The 22220-nt window shown below is 48.6% G+C and overlaps 1 protein-coding gene across 7 annotated transcripts in view; it reads left to right on the forward strand.

The window, feature by feature from the left end:
* Positions 1 to 22220, forward strand: part of NRXN2 (neurexin 2) — a 468353-nt gene that overhangs the window by 428792 nt on the left and 17341 nt on the right. For all 7 annotated transcript variants that reach the window (XM_060252607.1, XM_060252583.1, XM_060252591.1 and 4 more), the window contains one exon: positions 14150 to 14228. In XM_060252607.1, the coding sequence (XP_060108590.1) occupies positions 14150 to 14228 (79 nt within the window). The remainder of the gene's footprint in view (positions 1 to 14149; positions 14229 to 22220) is intronic.

The following is a 22220-nucleotide window of genomic DNA, read 5'->3' on the forward strand; positions in this document are numbered from 1 at the left end:
TTCTATCTCCATTGTGTAAATCCCTCTCGAAGGGACTCCAGACTTTTTGTATCTTATGCCACAGCATCCTTAGGGCAGCGGATATCGTCCCAAAGGCTTTCTAAATGGATAACTGAAACCATAAAACTTTGTTATCTATTGAGCAAGAAGCCCTTCCAGGGCCCATACGAGCCCATTCCACTCGAGCTATGGCAACTTCAGCGGCTTTCATGAAGGGTGTTCTACTCCGGGACATTTGCAAGGCTGCCACCTGGTCCTCTCCGCATACTTTCATGACTCAACTATGCACTGGACCTACGTCTGCGCCAGTACACGTCGGTGGGCCGTGCTGTTCTGCAGTCTCTTTCCTGCTGATGGACCGTTGCACCCGCCTCCAGGTAGGATTTTGGCTTGCTCATCTCCCATTAGTGTGATGCACAGACCACAAAGAAGATAAACAGGTTGCTTACCTGTAACTGATGATCTTCGAGTGGTCATCTGTGCAGTCACACTACCCGCCCTCCTTCCCCTCTGCTGCCAGTCCATCTTTGGGATTATGCAGTGGTCAGAAGGAACTGGCAGGATGTCCACTCCCGTCTCAGTGAGCATGCGCAGTGGGGCTTCTGGGCATGCGCGCTGGGACGTCAACGTGGAAATCCGCAGCTTTTAAAGTTTACCCATCGTGATCGGCGTTGGCACCTATTCCCATCAGTGTGACTGCACAGATGACCACTCGAAGATCATCAGTTACAGGTAAGCAACCTGTTTTTCTCTCTGCCAGCCACTGCTTAGAAAGAAGAAAAGGAACAAGCCAAGCAGATACGGAACAGAGCATGATGTTAGAGAATCAGAGCATGATGTTAGAGAATCGGTGGGATGGTGTAATGGTTAAGTTTATTGGCCCAGGATTTCAGAGTCTTTGGTCCAGATCCCTACTCTAATGCCTGCTGGGCAGCCTTGAGTCAGGCGCTCTCTCTCAGACTAACCTTTCTTACAGTGTCATTGTAAGGGGGGGGGGAATGGGCAACAAAAAGCCATGTTTTTCCGCTGCAGGGCTTTTTTGTAGCAGGAACTCATTTGCATATTAGGCCACACACCCCTGATGTAGCCAGTCCTCCAAGAGCTTACAGGCTCTTAGTACAGGGCCTACTGTAAGCTCCAGCAGGATTAGCTACATCAGGGGTGTGTGGCCTAATATGCAAATGAGTTCCTGCTACAAAAAAAATCCCTACGCGTTCTGTAGAGTTGTGGCACAAAGCAAGTTTCTGGGCTACTGTCAAAATTCAGCAGGGATGTGTTCAAGACTGGATTAAGGCTGACTGATGCACTCAGCACTGCCCAGTCATGGTGCCCCTCAGCTCTTCCACTGCTTAACTGACAAGACATTAAGACTCAGTAAGTGCTGGTGGTGAAATAAGAGTGAAAAATCCTGTTTTCTTCCAGGCCAAATACAACTATATTAAATATACTTTAAAAAAAAAAGATTATTATTTTTTATTAAATTTATGAATCGCCTCACCCCAGCCTAACTAGCTAACTAGCAGAACAAAGTAGGAGTCAAGTTGCCCCTTTAAGACCAACAAAGTTTTATTCAGAATGTAAGCTTTTGTGTGCTGTAAGCACACTTCAGACGAGGAATCAGGTACAGTGAGCAGATCTGCATGCAGCTGGTAGGCAGTGGTTTAGAATGCAAAATGGTACAAATTTAAGATCCAATGACAGAATAGTAAAGTTAACAAATTGAGCAAACCTTTGATCGGGGTAGCATGAGCGTGAGAAACCAATAAAACAGTAACATGTCAAAATGTGAGAATGTCTGCTAATCACTCTGTTGTTATAAGCCTGGGCCAAAATGAGGGCGTTCCTTTCTCAGAAGTTTTTCCCGTCCAACTAATTTACCTTTTAACATGTAACATACATATAGTTTGCCATTAGAAGAAAAATACATTAAAATATAGTGGAAGATGGGTTTAGTATATGTAATGAGATAAACGGCTGCCCACTTGGATCTAGCTAACTAGCAGTCAACAATATAAGCAAAACCCCCTCTGTGGTGCCCCCCCTTCCCTAGGTGCCCAAAGCATGAGCTTGTTTTGCTTAATGGTTATTCCAGGTCTAGATGGGATCTAAGCTGCTTCTGCTAAGACTGTCATCCCAGAATTTGGTTTGTGTGTTTGTGCTTTTGCCACAGACCCAGCAAGACCTGCCTTGTCCTTCTTCAGCTCCTTGCTTTTCCTTTGCAGGCCGATCTCAGGGAGGGGAGGGCTCGGCCTGGCTTATAATGTTTGCTTTGTGTGTTTTATTTGTATAAGCCCCCACTCTCCCCACATCAATTGGCACTGAGGGTACTTTATAAAGTACTATAAAGTGCAATTACCACTCCAGCTGCATACATATTATAATGTAATGACATCACATAAAAATATTAAAACATTTTTAAAAGCAAAAAGGGACACCAACAGGGAACCAGCCGCAGATCCCCTAACGTTTGTTTATTTTGTTTATTTAGGACATTTGCCTCTCGCTTTCAGGAAGAAATACACTTGGCCAATTAAAAAAACCCCTAGTTTTCTGGAGCTTCTTTAATGATAAAAAGTCTAACAATGAACTTCACAGAACTCTTCATCAGACGCCTAGCATGCCCATCCGTTGAAGGGTCCTGTGAGAATCAAAAACTAGCACTGTCTGATCGGTTCCATGTTGGGCAATCATGGTGCCCCTGCCATCAATCAATCCTTACCTGTTGTTGGGAGGCTCCACACAACATTGTGAACAATCTGATGACTTCTTTCCAAGTTGCACACCCCCCCCCCCCATTCTTTTTTGCAATCTACTTCCAGTTTGCAGAATGCAAGCACAGCCTTAGTACTGGCAGACAATCTTTGCAGTATTATTCCACAATACCCTGAGATGGCTGCTCTGGCACAGCTGCAAGGGAGTGCCAGGAGGCATTCTCCCCCCCACCCCTAATTTGCATCCTGGCTAATGGTCATTTCCTTCCCATTCATTGGGACTTCCTCCACCAGCTCCCATGCTGTACACCAACTGCTGCCACCATTGCATTTATTTGTTTGAATTGGCACCATAATGTTGTAATGAATCGGCACTTTAATGACAAAGAGTTGGCACTGATTGAGATATTATTTTGTAATGTATCGAGAAAAATGGCCGTTATGGGGGCAGCGCCAGCATTGGGGTGTCCTGTCAGCACAAGGGAAGGGCCAAAAGTAGACCCTTGCTGGCATCAGCAAAAAGAGGGAAGGGGCAGCTCTGTGGATCCCCCCCGCATACACTTTTGCAGGCTGGCACAGAGCTATGAAAATGGATCAATATCCAAAGTGGTATGGATTCCCTGTTGTAATTCCAGATGCAACTAATGTCACAAGCGGGCTGCAGAGAACAGTCTGAGTGCAGAATGGGCCTCGTACATCACTTTGAGCTGGTCCAGTGACCATTATCAATCTAATTTGCATCTCCCGTGCCTAGTAATATGCCAGTCATCTGTCCCAGCTCTTCATCCCCGTGTGCGATCAGCAGTGAAGAAGGCACGATTCATAATTAGCCACATGCTCATTTCCTTTTAAACTGCCCTCCCAATTCAGCAAGAGTTCTTGGCAGGTGATAAAATAAATAAAACCGCCATTCATAAAATAAATTCACCCTGCAAATACAGAGTCAAAGGAGCAACAACTACCAAAACGTTGCAGAACTGACCTTAGGCAAATCTCACAGGATGGCTGGTTTTGTAGGGACGGAGCCATTACAGCACTTCTCAGCTCTGACCAGCTAGTTGCCTGCAGAAAATTATGAGTTGGGCTTCTCCAACTGTTTGTAACAGAGAGAGCCTTCTGGCAAGAATGTGCCTTTGAGTCCCAGTCACAAGAAACACCCTAGGATGAGATGAAAGACTTTAATACATCATGGGCTTTGGAGGACCATTTGCCACTTTGTAAGGACCCTGGACTTACAGCCATGGAGGACATTCTTCTCTAGAGTAGCCAGCTTTCAGGTGGTAGCTAGAGATCTGCTATTACAGTTGATCTCCAGGCAATATGTGTCAGTTCACCAGGAGAAAATGGCTTCTTTGGAAGGTGAGCTCTATGGCATTGTATCCCATTGAATAAGTCCCTTCCCTACCCTCCTCCAGACACCCAGAATCTCCAGGTATTTCCCAACCTGGAGCAGGCAATCCCAGGGCTATTTTTGTAGGGGACGCCCAGCAGGAACTCATTTGCATATTAGGCCACACCTACTGACATCGCCATTGTAGAAAAATCCCAGCATGCATTCATTTGCATATTAGGCTGCACCCCCTGCTGCCAAGCCAGCCAGAACTGCGTTCCTTTGCGTTCCTGCTCAAAAAAAAAAGCCCTGGACAACCCTATCTTGGACCCTGCCAGATTGAGGGATCCCAAGGTGCACTCTTTTTGCCCCATGCCTAATCTCTGTTGATGTTACAAAGACTCCCCCCCTCCTCAGTCACTCCTTGACAAGCAGAAGTCGCTCTTAAGCTGCAGAGCTTTTGTTTAGCAGGACAGTGATGATTCCACATGGGGCCACAAATATCTGCCTTTGCCGTGGCAGCGAGAGCAAGTGGAGCGGGAATGACATCCTCATGACCTGTTCTTGCTCCTCTCACTGCTGCCTCTGCCTGCCATGCCTTCCCTCCCTTCGCACCTGCGCAAAAGCAGAAGTGTCACGGTGATGGCACTTGGTCCCCACCCACCACCACCAGAGTCTTTCCTCTCCCTTTCCCAGCCAAGCCTGACTAGGGGTATGGCACAGCTTGACAGGGAATACAAAAAAGCCGTTCAGAGAGCTTAACCGAGGGGAATGACATACAGCGACAAGCTGCCCTGCACCATTTTGAAAACAGAGCTCACCCCCCCTCTTTTCCCATGAGGGCAACAGACAAAGAGTACACACAGGCATGCCCCCTGCAAGCACTGTGAAGAATCCTTTGTGACCCAGATCAGAGTAGGTTTATTTTTTTTATGTGGTTTGAAAGCCCCAAGGATGCTACGAGTCATGCTCAGAATGAGCACAGTGTTGCATGGGCATTCCCTTCAAATGCTTTCTATTTTCCCTTCCTACTTTCCATGCAGAGAAAAGCCTTCCCCCCATGGAAGCAAACAGTGAGAGAAGGGATGCCACCCTCCAGGTGGGACCTGGGGATCCCCTGGAATTACACCTCATCTCCAGACTACAGAGATCAGTTCCTCTGGGAGAAATGGATATTCTGGAGGGTGGGCTCTGTGGCATTGTGCTCCACTGCGGTCCCTGTGCTCCCCAGGCTCCATCCCCAAATTTCCAGGAGTTTCCTAACCTGGATCGGGTAACCCTCCCCTTTCCTCCCCTGCCAGTGGCCAGGGGAGACCTGGCAACCCTAAGTGAGAGCCAGGTGTGGTCTAGTGGTAAAGAGCAGCGGAGCCTAATCTACAGAACCGGGTTTGATCCCCCACTCCTCCTCCACATGCAGTCAACTGGATGACCTTGGGCCAGTCACCGTTTTCTCAGATCTCTCTTAGCCCACCAACCTCACAGGGTGTCCCTGGTGGAGAGAGGAAGGGAAGGTGATTGGAAGCCTCTTAGAGACTCCTTCTGATAGTGAAAGGTGGGGTATAAAAACCAACTCTTCTTCCTTCCCCAAGCTCTGCTTGAGCATCTGACAAGTGCATCTAGAATCAGGCTTCCCTTAATGCACCAGGAAAGGTGGAGCTGCTGGCTTTCTGACTAAAAACCCTTCCTGTTGCAATCTGGAAGCTTTGGATGTGGCATTCATGCTCCGGCTTTATTGCTGGTTCAGCAGTCATGGCTCAGGCTCCTTTCCCCAGCCAAACCGTTCCCCCAATCGTGCTTACTCAACTCTGGTCTCCTGTGTTTCTATCCCACCTGTCCTCCAAAGAGTCCAGGACAGCTTACAGAAGGTATCTGTCAGGCACAGCAGGTTAAAAAAATCCAATAGTAGATTTAAAAAAAAACATTACCTAATCAACCCATCAAATCACTATTTAACTGGACCAGCTGAAACAGTGTCAGACCTAGTCAACATCACTTCATTGGAACACCCCTTGCATCGCCTCTCAGAAATCATCAGGGCTTTTTTTTTGGGCAGGAATGCAGTTCCGACTGGCTTGGCACCAGGGGGCATGGCCTAATATGCAAATAAGTTCCCACTGAGCTTTTTATATTTTAAAAAAAAAGCCCTGGAAACCAATTGAACTGCTTAGCTCTCCCAGAAGGCCTTTCCTTAGAGATGGAGTCACAGTTGTAAAAGACTGAGCTTCAGCCAAAGAAGATCTCGTGTCTGGAAAGCGGCATAGCCCTTTGGTTCAAGAGGAGCAACTGGGCCACACAGTCAGCTTCCCTAAGATAAACAGCCCATACTGGCTGTTCAGGTCTTGATAAAGTGGGACATTTGTTTCTATTTACTTAGTCTGCCTTTCTCACTTCAACTCAAGGCAGATTACAAAACTGGGAAAACAATGCCATAAAGAAGAACAGTATAAAATGGTGCAACAACTGGATGATTAAATGTAGAAAACAATGCAGTACAAACAAGATAACCCACGCAGTGAACAAAAGCAATAAACTTCAACCCTTATTCCCTTTATGAAAGTGTTTGTTTAACATTTTCATTTAAAACATTTTTACTTAAAGCTTTTATTAATAGGAACACCACTCTTTCTCAACCCCTCAGTTGCAGGCACAGAGCCTCTTTATTAAGCCCTTTAAAAATGTGTGGCGCTGTTTCCCTGTACAATATCCCTTTGAGGTGGCAGCAGCTTTTCCCCAAGGCTCCTTAATGAATCCATGTTAGAGGAGGGACTTGAACCCAGGGCTTTCAGAACTTGAAGTCTTTAGACCACACCACATTTTAAGGTGTTTTGTGCATTGAATAAAAGAATGTGTGTTTGGCTTCCTGGAACCATGACCGTTGAAGAAAATGGGGCACACTTTCCTTTCTTTCCACACTGTGTCAATTTCATACATTCCACAGATTCTGGGAGGATTCTGAAGGAATCTTCTCATCTCCAGCCTGCTCTCCTCATCTCCTTCTGGCTGATTTCTTCTGTTGGGAACCACACAAGTCAGGGAAGGGGCTGGTTATGGATGCTCCCCACAACCACACAATACGGGGGGGTGGGAATTAACCCTCCCCCCTTTAAAAAAAACACAGTCGGGTTTTCCTTCTGATGGCACAGATGATGTTGCTTGAAAAAACCGCTGACAAAGTCCTCTTCGGGTTGCCACAGCAACTGTGGCAGTAATTAGGCCGGCCTGGTTTCGCATCCCTGGAAGGGGCGGGGGACGGGACGGGAAAGAGACAGGTGGTGTGAAGATATGAGAGGAATTGGGAGGAGGGGGGAGAGATTTGACTGATGCCACCCATAATTGAAATCATCCCCTTGTATTTTGCATTAATTCATCTGGAATAACCACCCCTTGCCTGGTTCAGTTCTCCCAAGCTCTCATTCGGATTTGTGCTCAGAAACACAGCTTTCCTCCTATAAGCTTGCGTTAGAGGAGATGGGGGTGGGATCCAACATGTTCTTGGACTCCAAATGCGCTTAATCAGGGTGTTATATGCTCAAGACCCGTGGGAGAGAGCCACATACCTGGGGCATTCTGAGGCAGCGTGGCCACCATAAGCATGCAGAGGAAGATTAGGCAAAGCGCTGCAATTCCCAACAGTCTGTGCTTGCCGGGGAGGGGGGCACCAGAGCCAGCTCCTGGGGAGAGACCCATGTGGGAAAGACAGAGGCTCACCCAATTACTTGGGGATCTGTCCTGCCAGTCAACAGCTGCCCTCATGGCTCACCAGCCATCTTTCTCTTCAAGGGCCACTGTGGGGGGAGCACTTGGCTTTCCAAGGCCCCTTCACAATCGTTGAGCCCCTTCCTGCCATTCCCCTTGGCTACTTGGTGCCACAGGTGGGGAGTGGGCACAGCCTGGCATCCCGCGGGCATCCTCACTGGGCAGCATACAGCTTATTGCAAATTGGCGCCTGCCAAGCCTGGCCCAGAAGAGGGAATCTGGGCAGCCAGCCATGTTTCATGGGACGGGCTGTGATGGTGCGGAGCCATTCAAGAATGCCTGGGGCGTGACATTTATTGCAGGGCTGGGAATTTAGACTCCTGGTTTTTGGACTTTGTCATTTTTCAAGGGGACAGCTTCGGTACCTTTTCCGTGAGAAGGTTTCAGAATGGGAAGCAGCAGATCCTGCGGGAACCAGAGGGAAGCCAGGCTAAGATTCAGCCCCAGAATGTATTTCCAGTTTCAAGTATCTCTCAGCATTGGAAAGCGGGATGGATCAAGCATGCCTTTGAGCATATGCAGAGTGCATTTTCATCACTACAGTTATACCTGGAATCATGGGTAAATTCTGAGAAACCTTCAACTTCTCCTCCCCCCCCCCCCCCCCAATTTCCTGCTCTCATCTTAGGAGAGCGGGACACAGACTGAGAGGCCAACCACTTGGTGCTTAATCTCTAAAAAAGAGATGGGCTAGGAATGACCTTCAAGTCTGTCTGGATTCTATCTCATCTGACCTAGAAGCCCTGAGATGCAGTGGCCATAGGGTTACCAACTTTAGGCTGGGAAAATTCTGGAGATTTGGGGTAGAGGCCGTAGAGGTAGAGATTTGCAGAGGGGAGGTGCCTCAGTACAGCATAATTCCCCACAAAGCCCCTGGTTTTTCTCCAGAGGAACTGATTGATGTCCTCTGGAGGTCCACCATAATCCCAGGGGATCTCCAGCCTTCCTCCGCCCGGAGGTTGGCAACGCTAAGCCGCCAGCTCTGAAGAAGACCGCTCTGCACATGTTCAAAGGTGACTCCCTCTTTGCACATTCCCGAGGTGAGCCCAGGCATTGGAAGAAGAAAATAGGCTGGGAGCAGAAGTCCAGGTGAGCCCTGGCTCAGCTGCAACCCCCAAGGAGCAGGCGAGCAGCATGTGTGCAGGGAAAGGCGGAAGGAATCGATGTGCATCCAGAAACTGCTAAAAACGGGTCAAATGGGGGGGGGGGGGGAGAGAGTGAAACAAGCTATGAGCTGCTTGCAACGCCTCCTCCGGAGCAGAGGTGTGTGGGGGGGGGGGGGGAGAAGGTGTGTACAGCGTGGGGTGGGGTGAATATCTGCCGCTTCCCTGCGCCTGTGGAAGCTCAGTGGAACGGTAAAACGCCTCGCCCGAGCAAGCGCGCTGGAGCTGCGGCGGCGAGAGCGGGAGGCAGGGGGCGTCTCTGCTGCCCGTCGCTCGTCTGCAAAAGCTGCTCGTTTATATTCCGCCGGTTGAAGCGGGTCTCAGTGATTGATACCGTGCCCCGGGTTGCTGTCCAAGCCTTTGTTATGCTAATTCCGACACGCTGGGGTTGAGACGTGCCGCGCAGGCTCCAGAATACTGATGGCGCAGGCAGGGGAGGGGCCGGCTCCCGGAGCCCCTGCCTTGCCCCCCACCCCGGCATGCAGCTCCGTGACTTTAGGGGTGCCAACCTCCAGGTGGGACCTGGAGATCTTTAGCAACTATAGCTGAGCTTCAGGCTACCGAGATCAGTTCCCCTGGAGAAAAATGACAGCTTCAGAGAGCTGATTCTATGGTATACCATAGATTCTAGGTGGAATCCTTTCCCAGATTTCCCGCTCCAGAGCACTGCTCCCAGAATTTCCCCATCCACAGCACTACTCCAGGAATTTCCCAGGCTGGAGCGGGCAACCTTATTCTCAAAGTTTCAGGATTAGGACCTGGTCAAGGACAGCAGACATCGAATTAGTCCATTTGAACATCACAACCACCCTGTGATGGAGGTCAGGCTTAGGGAGAGCAATTAGTTGCACACGGAGCCACATGAGAGAGCAGGGATAGAATTTGAACCCATTCCAGGTTCACCACACTACTGTGAGCCCTCTCCCCTTGTGTCTTTTTGTTTGCTGGCTTGCAAGGCTAGAAGAATGTGTCATGCTCCAAACTTCTTGCATTAGGAAGTTGTCAGGAGACAACAAAGAAAGAATTTCTCAGTGAGGCCTTCACAGTCCAGAACGCAGATCCCAGGAAAGCCATGTTGCTTTCTTGACTGCCACGCTTAATCGGTGGTCTAGGATTCCCCAGAGTGCTCTGTTTTCCCAATGGGAAGATAAGTAATCATAGCGCTTGGCACATTTCAGCATCCAGGGAGCATTTTGTGTGTATTAACACAGGGCTCCTAGCAACAGCCTTGTAAGGTAGGCCAGTATTATTCCCTCCTATTGCAACTGGGAGGTGAGACTTGAGACTTCTGGTTCACAGTTCATTATGCTGAGCCAGTGTAGTGTGGTCAGGCTAAGAGAAAAGGGACCGGAGTCCACATCCTTCCTCTGCTATGCAGTTGGTGGTCAAATTATCTTACCCTGCGCTACCTCACAGAATTGTTTTGAGGATACAAATGGGGGAAAGCAGAACTACGGGTGCAACTCTGAGCTCCAGCTTATACTGAGGGCAATGCTCCCTCTAAGCTGGAGTCTTGTGAGCAAAAATTCTGCTTCGTGAGCTACTGGCATTAAAGTTGTGAGCTACTGCATAAATTAGTTTGCTCTGGGGCCACTTTTCCCAAGCTAAGACAAAATGTGTGAGCTGTAGGCTAAAAAACTGTGAGCTTGCTCACACTAACTCAGCTTAGAGGGACCACTGACTGGGGGAGCCCAAAATGGCAGAGCGCCTGTTTTGCATGCAGACAAGACAATGGTGGTAGAGACCTACCTCAGCAAGAGACCTGTCCTCAGCAAGACAATGGTGGTAGAGACACATAAACAGCTTCAGTAGACTGTTTATGTCAGTGGGGGAGAGCTGTTCAGTCCTTTCCCTTCGTGGCATTGGCCCCCCCTCCCCTCAGCTCTCATCTCCCAGTTGCTTTTCTCTGTGCAAAATCAAGAAGCTATTTTTCCCCAGTTTGTATGGAGGGGCAGGAATCACAGGGAGGGAAGGGGTTAAGCAGCTCTTTTCCCTCCTTGGCTCTTCCATAGTCTCCACTGCAGCTATAGGAAGGAAGGAAGGAAGGAAGGAAGGAAGGAAGGAAGGAAGGAAGGAAGGAAGGAAGGAAGGAAGGAAGGAAGGAAGGCTGATTAAGGATGTCTATATTCTAACTTGGGCCTCAGGAGGCAGGATGGAAAAGATCATTATCTGCCTGAGACCATGCAGAACAGTGGCTAAAGTGCATCATCCTTATCTAACACTATAAGGCAGCTTCCTGGGTTCCTGTGTGCATCAACTGTCCTTGAGTAGAATGCTAAAAAGGAGGAGGTTCTAGTGAGAGCCGTACATCAAGGAAGCTCCCTCACCTCATCTCCAAAGCAACTCTTTAAATTACTCTCCTTTAATAGGATGAAGGGTGCATGGATTTGCTTTTAAATGCTTAAATGCAGGGTCAAGGCTAAGAGCTGATCTGCAACTTCAAATTCCTATGCGCAAAAAGAAGTTCACGCTGTGTTATGATGTCTACGCAGACCACATGCATAGACACGGCTCCTCAGTAACACCCATGCTTTTTATGTGCCCAGTAAAATCCCCCTTGGGGAGACTCTGGTGGCTCTGGTTATGCCCAGGATTCAACTCCTGTTGTTTAAAGGTCTTGGAAGACTGAGTATGTGTAGGGGGTATCTTCCTCTTGGCTTACTAGCATGAGTCCTGCCAGGGGTGGAATTCTAGTAGGAGCTGCTTTGCATATTAGGCCACACGCCCCTGATGTAGCCAATCCTCCAAGAGCTTACAAAAAAGAGCCTTGTAAGCTCTTGGAGGATTGGCTACATCAGGAGGTGCAGCCTAATATGCAAATGAGCTTCTGCTAGAATTCCACTCCTGAGTCCTGCAGGTATGATTGCCAGCAGCCTGGAGAAAAAATGTCCTTATAACAAAGGCTCAGTGGGATGATATATACCAGGAGATGTTATTTATCTTCATACCTCAAAAAAGATATTATAGCATTGGAAAAAGTCCAGAAAAGGGCAACTAGAATTATTAAAGGATTGGAACACTTTCCCTATGAAGAAAGGTTAAAACACTTGGGACTCTTTAGCTTGGAGAAACATCGACTGAGGGGTGACATGATTGAGGTTTACAAGATTATGCATGGGATAGAGAAGGTAGAGAAAGAAGGACTTTTCTCCCTTTCTCACAATACAAGAACTCATGGGCATTCAATGAAATTGCTGAGCAGTCGGGTTAGAATGGATAAAAGTACTTCTTCACCCAAAGGATGATTAGCACATGGAATTCACTGCCAAAGGAGGTGGTAGCAGCTGCAAGCAAGAGGGGATTGGATGAACATATGGAGCAGAGGTCCATCAGTGGCAATTAGCCACAGCGTATTGTTGGAACTATCTGGGGCAGTGTGCTCTGTATTCTTGAGGCTTGGGAGAGGCCACAATGGGATGGCTTCTAGTGTCCTAGCCCCACTGAGGTTGCTTTTTTTTCCCTACTGTGTGACACAGAGTGTTGGATTGGATGGGCCATTGGCCTGATCCAACATGGCTTCCCTTATGTTCTTATGTTCATACTATGGCACCTGTCCATTTCATTGGTGGTGGAAAATGCTGTGAAGTCACAGTCAACAACAGCAATCCTGTAGGGCAGGGGTGTTGAACTTATTTGTTATGAGGGACTTATTTGTTATGTTGAACTTATTTGTTATGAGGGACAGATCTGACAAAAAATTAGATCTTGCCGGGCCAGGCCATATGTGTTGTAAAATGTAATGCCAGGTAGCAGAGATATACACTTTATAAAGGACACAGACAAACACAATTAAATATGTTTAAAGAAAAACTTAAAACATGCCTAAAACATTAACACTCTGGGGTCTTAAAGGTGCTTTCTTTGTATCTCTATCATGGGATCCAGTGAACTGGGTAAAGGAAACTCTGGCTTGACTCAGTAGCTCTGCTGTGCAGTTGAGAGAGCATGGCAAAGCAACCTCTCCACCCCCTTCCTCCCCAAGGGAGGAGCCTCAGCCAATGAAGAAAATAGAGGCTTTGCTCTGTAGCTCCTGTGTGATTGAGCAAGCCTGGCAAAGCAAGCTGTGATGCAGAAGGAAGCAAGAAAGAGGGAGAAGGAAGCAGATGACAGCCAGTTGCTTTGGGGGCCTGATAGGAGCCCTCCAGGGGCCTGATTTGGTCCCTGGACTACACGTGTGACACCGCTGCTGAAGGGTTTTGAAGGCACAGAGGTGGTTTGCCATTGCCTGCCTCTGTGTAGCAACACTGGTATTCCTTGGTTGTCTCCCATCCACATACTAACCAAGGCCAACCTTGTTTAGCTTTATGCAATCTGACAAGATCAGGCTAGCCTGGGCCACCCAGGTCAGGGTGTCCATTTCATTAAACCTTTGTTTTATATATATAAAACTGCTCAGCAATTTCATTGAATGCCCATGAGTTCTTTGTTTTATATATAGTGAACATTTTTCACTAGCCCTATTGACAAACCCTGTTTGTGGGACCTCCTGCTCTCTGCTTGTGGAGAGCTGGCCTCAGTTGCCAGGGAATCTAGTGATGGGTGGTGGGAGGTTCTGTCTCTGGGAAAGAAGGCTTGGAGAGATAAGCTAAACTCAAAAAACAACAGCAGAGCAGCTCCTTAGGTTCAACCAACAAATCACAAAACAGTGATGTTCCAGAGAACTTTTAATCAGGCTGGATGTCAAGTGCAAAAGAAAGAAAGAATTGGGAGAGAAAACAGGTGTTTGGGGACATGATAAAGAAGCTTCTAGCTGTTTGTATTCTCTGTCTGTCACACCTGAAACAAAAAACAAAAACAAATTCTGCCCACAACTTTGGGATTGGGGAGGGAGGTGCTATTGGCTTTGTGCTCTGATTAAGAGTTCTGTATAACTCAAAAGCTTGCCTATTGTTCTACACTATGTTGGCAAAATAAGCTTATCTTTAAAAAAAACAACTATGGACCAACACAGTTACCTACAGTCTTCATGATTATGAGATGAACAGGAAGCTTGAGGTGGGAGGGACCAGTGGCCAGCATCTTTAGGTGTGTTATTGTACCTATACACATCTAAGGGAGAGATGAGAGAATTCCTTCATTATCATGCTGCTGATGGCACCAGGCCATTTTGATGGAAACAGCTGAGATGCCAGTGGCCAGGTGAGATCTCTTCCCTTCTGCTAACCAGATCTCTGTTTCTGCTCCCCTAGAACACGGATGACCTCTTGGTGGCTTCGGCTGAGTGCCCCAGTGACGACGAAGACCTGGAGGAGTGTGAGCCGAGCACGGGTGGGTCTTTTTCCATCCTCCCGCCCCACTGGGGCACACCTACAGGCAGATGGGGAGGGGAGCGCATTTGCCCTAGCACCCAGGTTCACACTCACATACTTCCCATGCAGCAAGGGAGTGGATCCTGGGAGCTTCATTCAAAGACACCTGAAAGCAGCAGCATAACTGGGCAGCATGCAAAAAAAAAAATGCACTCACAAGGTCTCCTTGTGTGCACACAAACTTGTTTCCAGTGGCAGCTGCGTTCTTTCTACGCTTTTGCGATTACATCGCACAAGTGCACAAATTCCGGTGCAGAGTCCACATTGTGAGAGTTTCCATGCTTTCAAAGCAGCCGGTTTCTAGTCCTCCTGGAGACAAAGATAAGCGTGGAAGCAGCACATCTCCAGGGAAGAGGCAAAGAATACTGGCTGCCGCGGGAGAGGAAATTCCTCTCTGCTCCCTGTAGTTTGAACAGAACAAGAGGATGACTTTATTTCAGAATATTTCTCTGCCACCTCTCCTGCACTTGAGGCAACTTATAGCAACATTTGAAATAATAAAAGGGAGCAATAAAACACAGGAATCCTCATGGCATAAAGATACAGCAGAAGGCATTGCCAGCCCAACCCAATCATATCCCTAGAAGTGTTGTAGACACAGAGGTTTTATCGTTCCCCTGCCTCCCAGCCACCAGGCTTGTAGCCTGATCTGCTTCTTCCTATGGGAGGCATTTCCACATCCGGGGAGAATAATTCACTAGAAAAGAAATCCTTGCAAAGTAGTACAGTTACAGAGTTTGGCTTCCTTTGGTGCAAAGCCAGAGGCTTTGTTTTGCCTCTGCGAATGCAAAAAGAGGTTCCATGCACCTCTAACCCACACGTGGTCCTAGATGGACAGGCAGGGTCATGCAGCCCAGTCAGGGATGTGCTTGGCATGCCTCCCACCCATGCACAAAAACCCATCAGCAGAGGGCAAGAGGCAAGCACAGCCCTGGCAGCAAAAGGACCCTTGGATGGCTCCATCATGGGCCTCCATCCCAGCTCTCCTGGCCACTGCAGGGCTTGGCATGGCAAAGCTGCATGCTGGCCAGAGCAAGCGCTTCGCTGCAGATTCTACACTTTGCACTTGCCCCAAAGCCTGCATTAGCCCCTATCCTACAAAGGCCTTCTCCCAAGCCTCTGTTTCAGCAGACTGTCCCACCACTGGAACCTGCACACTTAGGCATTCCAGATACCTGCAGCAAGGGGTCACTGATGGGCCCACCTTGTGGCCTCTGCAACTGTGTGGGGAGCTGATCACCTGCAGTATCAAGCTCCACGGCACAGCTCTCTGGGAGAAGGGAATGTCTGTGTGCTTTCATAGCCTCCCAGAGATCAATGGCAGGAGGGTATGAATGGCCCAGTTATGTGGGAATGCAGGGAAAGAGCAAACTATGGCTCTGGAACATCGCTTACTGAGAATTTCTGCTTCGATTTGATAATGCAAAAAAAAAAAATGCACTCACAAGTCCTTGTATGTGAGAGTAAAGCGCCCTTAAGTCGCAGTTGACCTACCATGACCCCAGCAAGGGGCTTTCATGGCAAGTGAGAAGCAGAAGTGGTCTGCCAGTGCTTTCCTCTGCAGAGTCTTCCACGGAGGTCTCCTTTCCAACCCTGCTTAGCTGCCAATGCCTGACAAGATCAGGCTATATACCAAGCCGCCCTCCCTCCCTCCCTCAACTCCTTATGGTTGCAAAGATGTACAGCCCGCTGAGGTTTCCTAAGCCACAGAGGAACTAAAATAAAGGTTGGGTGTTTGGCTTCTGTGCTTTGGGTCCCTAACTGTGTCTAGCACAAAAAAAAAATTAATTGCAGAATAAGGTATTCAGAAAAGTCAGACTTTCTGGGTGGAAGGCTTTGATTTCATTTTATTTAAGTATGATCTCAGCACAGACCTGTACAGGCTTCACTGTGTGGCCGAAGGTGACCAGTGACCCTGTGGTGGTTAGCGGTCCCCCACCTGGAAGACAAATAGCTCCTATGGATCCATCACCCCATGAGTACAGCCTCCCCTCCCCCTCCAAGTTTGTGCATGAGCTCGAGGCTTTAAGCAAGCAGTAGTCCTTGAAGATTTCCTGGCTGCATCGCCGCTGTCCCAGGGCTCCTAACTTAAGCTCTCCCCAGCCTGAACTGATGAAGCTGCCTTATGCTGAATCAGACCACTGGTCTGTCAAAGTCAGTTTCGTCCCCTCTGATTGGCAGCAGCTCTCCCAAAGAGAGGTCTTTCACATCAGCTACTACCAGATCCTTTGAACTGGAGATGCCGAGGATTGGACCTGGGACCTTCCGCATGCTAAGCAGGTGATGGTTTACCCCTGTTCCTCAGAAACAAAGAAACATTTCTCCTCTGTTTTAGGTCATTGTTATTTATTATTGTTTATTTATATTCCGCCCATTCCCCCCCCCCCCCCGTAGGGGCTCAGGGCGGAGTACAACATAAATAATAAAACCACAATAAAATCACAGCAGCATAATAATTAAAAAAAAACAATTGCAGTATTCAGTACTACAAAATAGTCCAGCAGAACAATATGATAAGATGGTGTAGCAGGACAGTACAGCAAATCAGCAGAGTAGGATAGTACAATAGGGGAGGCCAACCAATCTAGTGGATAGATGCCCGCCACCTCAACCGAAGACCTCTCAGAACAGCTTGGTTTTACAGGCCCTACGAAAGGCCAGCAAGCCAGGTAGGGCCCAGATCTCCATAGGGAGCTGATTCCACGAGGACCTAGCAATATATTGCAGTGTATTACAGCGTATCATCTCAGAGACTAGCAATATATTGCAGTGTATTACAGCCCCAGAACCATTTCACTTAGCCAGTGTTCAGCCGGGGCACACTGGAAGCTGTAACACATGACTGAGCATCTTTCCATCTCCCCTAAAGTGACTGAGATCCACCCACATAGATCCAGGAAAGGGCTTCCACACATGCTGAAGCCTCAGCACCTCTTGCCTTAGAAGGCAAATGCTGCCCTGCAGAGGCAAAGCTGTGACATGTGGACCTTCCTGCTTCAAGCATCATTGGGTGAACCAGTTCTTTCACTGTGCCGGCATCATGAGTTTAACCCAGGCATGACCAAACTTGCTAAACATAAGAGCCACGCAGAATAAACATCAGATGTTTGAGAGAAGGAAGGAAGGAAGGAAGGAACTAGATGGGCAGGAGAGAGGGACAGGTGAAAAGAAAGCAATTTTAACTTTAAAAGCATTCTCCAAGCTGCCAGCTGGCTTGGCTTGGAGAAGTGATTTAAAGAGACAAATGCCTTCTCCAAGCTAGCTGATGGGGCAGTGGGGGCTTCGAGAGCCGCACAATATGTGTGAAAGAGCCACGTGTGACTCCCAAGCCACAGTTTGGCCACCCCTTTATCCGGGTCAGATAAACGCACTGAATTTGGATGCAGATCTTTCTTTTCCAAAGGCACGTTCCCAGAATTATAAGAAAAGTAGGACTTTGGGAGCAAGGGGGGAAGCAGAGCAGAGAGAATCCAGGCCTGAGAATCAAACAGAATCATTTCTTTGTATAAAAGCCAGCACTTGAAATTCCATCTGTAGTGTGACCGAGAAACGGAGCTCAAGATGGGCTGCACAGATCAGAAGCAACCTGAGTCACTATCAGCAAAGAAGGCACTCCTGTGGTGAAGAGGAAAGGGTTTTATTTGGAAGGACTGTTGCAGGGAAAGTGAAGCCTGGCTTCTGCTCCTGAGACAGCAGGCAGCCTGAGCCCTCCCTGGCAAGGCACCTGCAGTGTGACTTCAGCCTCTCCCCTCCCCTGCCATTGCCAAAAGCCCTGGCTAGACACAATCCCTCCCTCTGCACAACACCCACCTGTCAGGAAGGTGGCCACTGGGCTGGTGGAGACCATTCAAAGGTTCCAGTTTGGTGCAGTGGTCAAGCACACAAACTCTAATCCAGGAGAACTGGGTTCAGTTCCCCACTCCTCCACATGCAGCTGCTGGTGTGGCCTTGGGTCAGCCACAAGTTCTTAGCAGAGCTGTTCTCTCAAGAGTAGTTCTTAAAAGAGCCCTGTCAGCCCCACCTACCTCACAGGGTGTCTGTTGTGGGGAGAAGAAGGGAAAGGAGATAGCCACCCTGAAACTCCGAGTGAAAGGTGCAGGGTATAAATGCAGCCTCTTCTTCTTCTTAAACCCCATGCTTGGCTGTACCATCTCAAATATATTGTGTGCTTAAACCACGTGAAATGCTCCCAGTCTGTAGAAAGCCAGCTTCTCAAAAGGAGGAGTCTGGACATCTCTGTGACATGAGCAGGAAAGGACTTTTTGTCTAACTCAAATATGTCAGTTGCTATCTGAAGGAGTGATACAGTCTAGAAAGAGCAGGCATGTGTGATGCTTGTAGTCAGAGCCAGCGTGGGGTAGTGGTTAGAGTATTGGACTAGGGCAGGGGTGGCCCTAGTATGTGGCTTGGGAGACACATGTGGCTCTTTCACACATATTGTGTGGCTCTTGAAGCCCTCACTACCCCGCTGGGCACTTTGGAGAAGGCTTTTCTCTCTTTAAATCACTTCTCCAAGCCAAGCCAGCTGGTGGCTTGGAGAATGCATTTGAAGTTAAAGTTGCTTTCTTTCCACCTCCCCCATCTATCTTCCTTCCTTCCTTCCTTCCTTCCTTCCTTCCTTCCTTCCTTCCTTCCTTCCTTCCTTCCTTCCTTCCTTCCTTCCTTCCTTCCTTCCTTCCTTCCTTCCATCTTATGGCTCTCAAACATCTGATGTTCATGTCTTGCAGCTTTCAAACATCTAACGTTTACTCTATGTGGCTCTTACATTAAGCAAATTTGGCCACCCTGGACTAGGATATGGGAGACCCAGGTTCAAATTCCCACTCTACCAGGGAAGACTTATGGGATGCTTGGGGCCAGTTGCTAAAACCTACTTTACAGGTTATTGTGAGGATCAAATGAAGGAGAGGGAATTGATCTATGCTGTTTTGGGTCCCTGTTGGGGAGATCAGTGAGGTATAAAGGCATTCTAAAAATTTACATTCCTGCACATCATGTAGCTCAGCTCTTAGCTGTACCCAACCCTTTTCTGCATCGCGCTCCTCGTCTGTGCAGTGTTCAGAGATCAGGGCAGGGAGTCTGGATCCCTCTTGACTTTCTAGATCTGCACTGTTTTTTGCAGCCCAACCCCACTAGCCCCAGCTTTCCTTTCTTCCCTGCTTTCTCCTTCCGCAGCCGTTGCCAAAATATTCCTAATAGTTAAGATAATTAGAATGCAGTCTGACAGTTAAACAAATGGGCATAATCTGTATAATGAGCCCTGAACACAGGATTTGAGCGTCTTCATGGAGAGGAGCTGTAGCTCAGTGACGGGACACTTATTTCGATTGCCACTGTCACTGCCCACCCCCATTCAGGGCACCCGAGACTCCCAAGGCTGAGAGAAGGCGCTCTGTTAGCTGAGATCAAATCTTTCTGCCTGGAAGGTAGGGGAGGCTTTACCTAAGGCACAGAAGGATAGGCTTTTTTGTAGCAGGAACTCCTTTGCATATTAGGCCACACACCCCTGAGCTTACAGGGCTCTTAGTACAGGGCCTAATGTAAGCTCCAGGAGGATTGGCTATATCAGGGGTGAGTGGCCTAATATGCAAAAGAGTTCCTGCTACAAAAATAAAAAGCCTTGCACAGGATAGGATTTTTTCCTCACCTGGCATATAGAGCAGGACAACAAGACATTTGAAGTGCTTGCCCCTGATCCTCTCTCTAGCCATCTTATCCCAGTGTAGGGCACTGGTTCAGACCACTGCAAAAGCGCTCTGATCACTCCCGTTTCCTCCCATCTTCTCTAAGGTCCCTCAGGTCATCTCCTGCTGCCGGCTCACATCACCTTGGAAGGCCTGTTCTGCCATTCCTCTCTGCCATGTCCTCTCTCACGCCTTTGCTGGTGCTGGCTCCAAAAAACAGGAGGCAGGCACACATGCCTGGCACACACTCCTCCTCTTCCCATGCTCTTCACTCATAGCCCATTTCCAGGGTCAAAGCTCAGGACTAACAAGATCAAGCATAGAGGTTTGTTTGGAGGGTTTTTTCCCCATCAAGTCACAACTGACTTAACGGCGACCTTGTAGGTTTTTCAAGGCAAGAGACTGTGCAGTGGTGGTTTGCCATTGCCTGCCTGCTGGTCATGACCCTGGCATTCCCTGGAGGTCTCCCATCCAAATACTTACCAGGGCCAGCCCTGCTTGGCTTCCAGGATCTAATGAGATTGGGCTAGCCTGGACCAGCCAGCCAGGGCGGAGTATCTTTACCACCCTGCTAATCAACCACAGTCAGCACCCCCAAGTGTCTAGGAGTGGGGCAGACACAAGGCAGGGTTTCCAGGCTGACTCATGCCCTGGCTTGGAAGGTATGTTCTCTGCCCTTTAACAGGGCTTTTTTTGTAGCAGGAACTCCTTTGCCTATTAGGTCACACCTCCCTGATGTAGCCAATCCTCCAAGAGCTTCCAGAGCTCTTATTACAAGGCCTACTGTAAACTCTTGGAGGGTTGGCTGCATAGCGGTGTGTGGCCTAATAGGCAAAGGAGTCCCTGCTACAAAAAAGCGCTGCCTTTGGTCAATCCCAGATTAGAGGGGAAAGGAGGACTTGTCGTGAACACTGAGTGCTGGGGAGGTGGGGTGCTTTCTTGCACACTCAGAGACAACTGTATGTTCTTGGACTGAACCCTGGTCAGAAGAAGGCTAGCTTTGCAGTCCCTCAAAGGTGTGATCAATAGTTTTTCTTGCACGTATGTGCAGGAAGCATGTGCATGCACACACGCACATGCATACACAGCCATGATGCAGTGGTTTGAGCAGGTTCTGTCTTTAATATGTGCCATTTCTGGTCAGTTTTTTGCAATATCATGGTATGAATCAGCTTAAAGTAGACACAGTGCTTCCCATCTCTCTCTCACACACGCACACACATACACTCACCCATAGACATGTGCGCACATGCAGCTGCATGCACTGGCTTTCCAAAAGTGCCTTCTGTCCGTGTCTTTCTCCAGCCTGCTTTTCAGTGCCATGTCTGAGAAGACTGCTTTGTTCAGGGACTTTGACACCGCCTGCCTGCCTGCCTCCCTCTGCTCTTCTGCTCCCTTCCATCACCTTCCCTGCTATCTGTTTTATGCCTGCAGCCATATCAGTTCTGGCTGTGATCTCGTCAGATCTTAGCACTTGGTGGCTACGGGGATTAGTGGGGGGCGGGGGGACACCTCAGATCGGAAGCTGCCGTTCCCACCAGCTAAGCGTGGGCTGCCCCAGTCACAGATCAAGACAGGAAATGGATGGTGAGGAGAAAAGCAACCCAGCGACAGCAGGAAGCCAGAGAGTGATAGGGTGAGATTCCCTGCTGGGGAGAGGCTACTGCTGTGTGTTGAGGCTAAAAGGCAGCAGGAAGAGGGCTGCCCATCTCTTTGGGGACCCATAAGGCACATCCAAGACCCAGAGGGCACTGGCCAATTTGGGAGGGGCTTCAGAATAAGCCCTGTGCAGGACGAGTGGTCAGATCAACCCTGAGGTAAATTAAGTTGAGAGATCATGAACAGCTCAGTAAGTGTGATTGCCAAGCAGGGATTTGAATCCAGCTCTCTCCAGTCAAAAGTGGGGTTCTAGTCTTTACCACCTCAGCAGTCCTGTCCCCTGATTCCCAGCAGCCCTCATCACCCAGCCACATTGTCTTTCTGAGCGGCAGGAAACAATCTCTGCTTCCTGATTGGTCCCAAAGCAAAGCCACTTAGGGATAGAAAACCCCCCAGCAAAATGTTTAACACCTTCCACAGCACTACAGCTCCCAGGGTTCTTCACAAGGAAGCCACGACAGGTTGGCTGGCAGGGCTGCTGGGAGGACTCTTAGTTGGACACTTCCACTTCCCCGGACTTGGAACTCCTTGCACAGGATCCCTGCCTATGAAAGCAGACCATTGTGAGCACACGGGCTGCACAACTGTCCCAAATCCCATGCTGATCT

This window comes from Heteronotia binoei, chromosome 1 (genome assembly GCF_032191835.1).
Source record: "Heteronotia binoei isolate CCM8104 ecotype False Entrance Well chromosome 1, APGP_CSIRO_Hbin_v1, whole genome shotgun sequence".
Taxonomy (NCBI): domain Eukaryota; kingdom Metazoa; phylum Chordata; class Lepidosauria; order Squamata; family Gekkonidae; genus Heteronotia; species Heteronotia binoei.